Source organism: Gorilla gorilla, chromosome 9 (genome assembly GCF_029281585.2).
Source record: "Gorilla gorilla gorilla isolate KB3781 chromosome 9, NHGRI_mGorGor1-v2.1_pri, whole genome shotgun sequence".
NCBI lineage: Eukaryota > Metazoa > Chordata > Mammalia > Primates > Hominidae > Gorilla > Gorilla gorilla.
In genome coordinates this window covers 11654886-11659652 of record NC_073233.2, presented here as the reverse complement: position 1 = coordinate 11659652, position 4767 = coordinate 11654886, and the positions used below count along the sequence as shown (strand labels likewise).

The 4767-nt window shown below is 35.5% G+C and overlaps 1 protein-coding gene across 1 annotated transcript; it reads left to right on the top strand.

The window, feature by feature from the left end:
* The first annotated feature begins 518 nt into the window (after nt 1-518).
* Nucleotides 519-1457, top strand: LOC101153294 (olfactory receptor 51B2). The gene has a single exon (XM_004050542.5). It carries the CDS (start codon nt 519-521, stop codon nt 1455-1457), a length of 939 nt encoding a protein of 312 aa, XP_004050590.4.
* Nucleotides 1458-4767: the final 3310 nt, after the last annotated feature.

Genomic DNA, 4767 nt, shown 5'->3' with positions numbered 1-4767 from the left:
TGTTAGAGTGACAAAGCAGTTCATTGGTAGTGATGGTGACGCACACTATAGTGCATAAAACACTGACATTCAGTTTCAAAAAAAAATGAGAAAAATTGCATTAACTGAAAAAACTGTCTTCATCATAATCGTGAAATGTAAAATTACAACAATCATTTCCAAATTGTCAGTAATCACAGCAAGAAAACAACTAAGCCAGATTATTATCCATTTATGTATATTTATGTTATGTGTTTTTGTTATCACTGTTGTTGCAAATATTTATAAGTACCCTCAAAATAGTTGGGGATAATATATTTAAAATTAATGAAAAATTTTTGAATTTGAGAAAAATCGAACCATTAACTCAGTATTTTTTCTAATTAGGGAAAAAACCATAGTCTGTACATGCTATTCTTCTTCAGGAAAATAGTTGCAGAGTCAAATTTATCACACCAGTTAATCATCTCCAAGCAGGAAGATTGGAGGCTCCTGGTTTCAAGGTTTCAAGGAATCTGATCTTTACCGGTGGATACACTATGTGGCCCAATATTACTGCAGCCCCTTTTTTGCTGACTGGTTTTCCAGGGCTGGAGGCAGCTCATCACTGGATCTCCATCCCCTTCTTTGCTGTTTATGTGTGCATCCTTCTGGGCAATGGCATGCTCCTCTACCTCATCAAGCATGACCACAGTCTTCATGAGCCCATGTACTACTTCCTCACCATGCTGGCAGGCACAGACCTCATGGTGACATTGACCACGATGCCTACTGTAATGGGCATCCTATGGGTGAATCACAGGGAGATTAGCAGTGTGGGCTGCTTCCTACAGGCTTACTTTATTCACTCCCTTTCTGTTGTGGAATCAGGTTCCCTCCTGGCAATGGCATATGATCGTTTCATTGCCATCCGCAATCCTTTGAGATATGCTTCCATTCTCACCAATACTAGAGTCATAGCGTTAGGAGTGGGAGTGTTTCTAAGGGGTTTTGTATCCATCCTGCCTGTAATTTTGCGTCTCTTTTCATTTTCATATTGCAAATCTCATGTTATCACACGTGCTTTCTGCCTCCACCAAGAAATCATGAGACTGGCTTGTGCTGACATAACTTTCAATAGACTTTACCCTGTAATTTTGATCTCTTTAACAATCTTCCTAGACTCTCTGATCATCCTCTTCTCCTATATTCTAATTCTTAATACTGTCATAGGCATTGCCTCTGGTGAAGAGAGAGCCAAAGCCCTCAATACCTGTATCTCCCACATTAGTTGTGTTCTTATCTTCTATGTTACGGTGATGGGTCTGACATTCATTTACAGATTTGGGAAGAATGTGCCAGAGGTTGTCCACATTATCATGAGTTACATCTACTTCCTCTTTCCTCCTTTAATGAACCCTGTCATCTACAGCATCAAAACCAAGCAAATACAATACGGCATTATCCGCCTTTTATCTAAACATAGGTTTAGTAGTTAAACTCGGATCTGGAGAATCAGACACAGATATAAAAATGAAGCCAGAATGAAAAATGAAAGCCTGGAGTTCTTTCTTAGCAAAGAGCAAGGATATATTGGAAGACAATGTTGTCACTCACAAGGACTTAAGTACTTTACCATAGGGTTGGGGGCATATCTTAGGAGATGTCTGGTGACAGAACACTGAATAGACCATATGGAACTGGAAAAGTCTATATTTAAATTCTTCTTTCAAATGCACCTGAAATTAGCCACCTCAGTGAAATTTGAGGAAAAGGCAGAACATATAATCTCTATGAAAAACTTTTGCCTCAGTGTGCACATTTGTGCGTACATGTTTATGTGTTTGCATAGGCTAACGCACACAAGTGTAAAAAAAAAAGTTGATCATCATTCTCTAGAAATAAATTCTTATTTAAAATTTTCATTATTCTCATGGCAAATACAGTGATAAGAAACTAACATTTTAAATTTACTTTTAAATGAGTAAGTGTTGGTTATCTTTTAACTGTCCTCTACCCTGAGTTAGGGTACTCTCTAGGGCCATGATTTGCATTTAATATTTTCTAAATACAGTCGTAAGTCACTTACAGAGTATTTCAATAAGAGCTTTTTAATTTTCAATACATTCCTTGCAGGATGTCTGGATTTTATAAAAGTGTATTCTTTACCTCATTCTTCTATAAATATTCTTTTGCCCAAAAAAATCTTAGAAGGAAAAACCTAGACAAGCTTCTTGTCAGCTCGTAAAAAAGTAAAAAGTGAGTTTTTAAGAGTATGTTTGCTCTTCAGATGATTTTAACATACTTTTCCCTTGGTCTAATAATAGGAAGGGTCAAGGCTCTATTCAAAAATAGAGAATATAGCCATTCTAGAATGAAAAATATGAGACATCATTACTTCACAAGCTATATATACTTTATATATGTTCAGAGGGAAAAATTAGAAATGGTGATTCTTTTGCCATAAATACTTTCTGTGACATCTACTGTAAAACTCTCTATATTAGGAAGACCAACAATGTTGAGAGAAATGAATTTCAATTCATCCAATGACTAAAAAATTGTGGTGGGAGGAGTTTTTGTATGACTGTGTACTAAAAGCTTCTTTTAGACTGATTTAATTGTGAAACAGGATTTTCATCCACAAATTTCAAAAGGGGGAAAACCTATCTCAGAGTATAATGTTCAAGTTATTGATGCTGAATATAAACTCAAATCCTAAAAGTCAGTTATCTACCAAAGACTTTCTCTGTTCCTTATCATGTGACCACGAGGTCTATAATACATCTAGGCATCTTAATGGAAAAATCTCATTTCGGATAATTCCCATCTTGATTTGCTATCTTGAGGCAGAACCTCTTGTAGCTGAGGAAAGCCTGCCTTTGTCTGCCATCTTTGTAGAACAGAAGCTGTGGGACATCACAAGTTGCTGTGGTAATCACAAGTTACTGCGATATTATATCCCCATCTGATATCTAAATTTTGAGGATAGGCTATCTGTTTTGCAGTGATACATTTGATGGAAGGACTCTTAGTTTAACTGGCCAAGGCCAGGACTTCAAGCTATAGTTTAATTACCTGCCACATGTGTGAGAAATAAGGAAGTTTCAAACCATGATGGAGCAGCATCACTGGCATGCCTTTTGTGTATATGGTGGGTTGAGGATATGGCAATATTGCAGCCTCACTGAATAGGTATAAGGAGGTGCTTACTTTGGATAAGCAGTGTTGTTTCCAAGATGAAAGAAGCCAAAATTGTTGGGAAATATGTTTATTATTAATGACGTTGTCCTTAAACTGGTTTAGACGTTGAATTCTCTGTTCTTGGTGCCTTCATGGTTGTTTAAAGAAAATATTTTTCAAATTGATTCTAAGAGGGTTATCTGAATCCACTAGCATTTTATTTCATTGAGACTTTTCATCTTTTACATAGAAGGAACCTAAGTTATTAGTGCTCTGAAATATCAACTTTCATGATAAAAGATACACAGTCCCTTCTGAGGGCACAAGCCAATACTTCATTAAACCAAACCAGCTATCACTCTTCTGTCATATTTTTAATAAGGAGGACAGCTTCCTTTAAATTCTCTAGAAACAAAATAATATCCTTATTCAGCCTTCCCACTTTACCACATGACCTGATTAACCTATTAATGACACTGTACTATGTCAATTATGATATCCTATCTTTACCTATATGTTAATGAAACTGTTAGAAAAGAAAATGATATGAGTAATTTTCTCCAGGGTATCCTTTGTGCAAAGCACTTCATTGAAACTGATTCTCTTCATCTTTTCTACAAAGTCAGCATGTAAAACACTCATTAATGTACAATGACCAATCAATAAATAACTGTTGATTAGTGAATAAAGTCATTATCTTCTTGTGATAACTATGGAAGTCAATGGAACTACTCTCCATTCAGCAAAACTCAGAAATTCAGGTGGCATTACTTACGCTTCTTTCTCTTTAATCTACTACCTTCAATCACTCAGTTCTATTCTAAGTCATAGAATCTCTCTTCTATTCAAGCCTTTCTAATGCTACTGATAACAACTAGTCAAAACCACACCAACACAGTTTGACACGTGTATTGTCATATCCTGATACTTCTTTTACCTGTTCTCCCCCTTTTCCAACATGTTTCTCACACTGTAGCCATAGTAACTTTAAACAATAACTACTTGATTATAAGTACTCATCATACCTCTTGTTTTATATTCATTCCCTTATGGTAATGTCAAAATGTTTTACATGATTTGCAAGATATATTGTGGTCAGAACCTGCTACTACTACAGATTCATTTTCTCTCAAGCTTTTTTTCATGTATTGTTGTTCAAGAGATATTATACTTCCTTAATGTAGATTTTGAATAAAATTATTTTTATTTGAATTTATAGTATTTAATCTTGCCCCATTACCAATGTACATTTTGCAAGCTTTAATTTGTTTACTTGTTTCGTTTTGTGTTTGTTCTTTTCACCTGTACGCAATGATTGCACTACCCCACCAAATACTACTACACTACTAATATAGTAGCATTTAATTCTCAGCTTAAGTAGCATTTCTTCTGGAAAATGTTCCCTGATCCCAGAAATTTATTTGATGTGTTTCTCATAGCACACTAATATTCACGTAGTAATGATAGCGTTGTATGAATTCATGGTAAATATTTTCTTTCTAGTGCCTGCTTGGGTTTTAAATTTCAATAAAAAGAACAAGTCCTAGGTATTTCATTTTCTTTGTGGCTGTTCTTAATGGGATTGTGTTCTCGATTTCACTCTCAGCCTGGGCCTTATTGGTGTAT

What these genes read in the sequence shown, in the direction of transcription:
- LOC101153294 (XM_004050542.5), top strand. Translation starts at nt 519, where the DNA reads ATGTGGCCCAATATTACTGCAGCCCCTTTTTTGCTGACTGGTTTTCCA.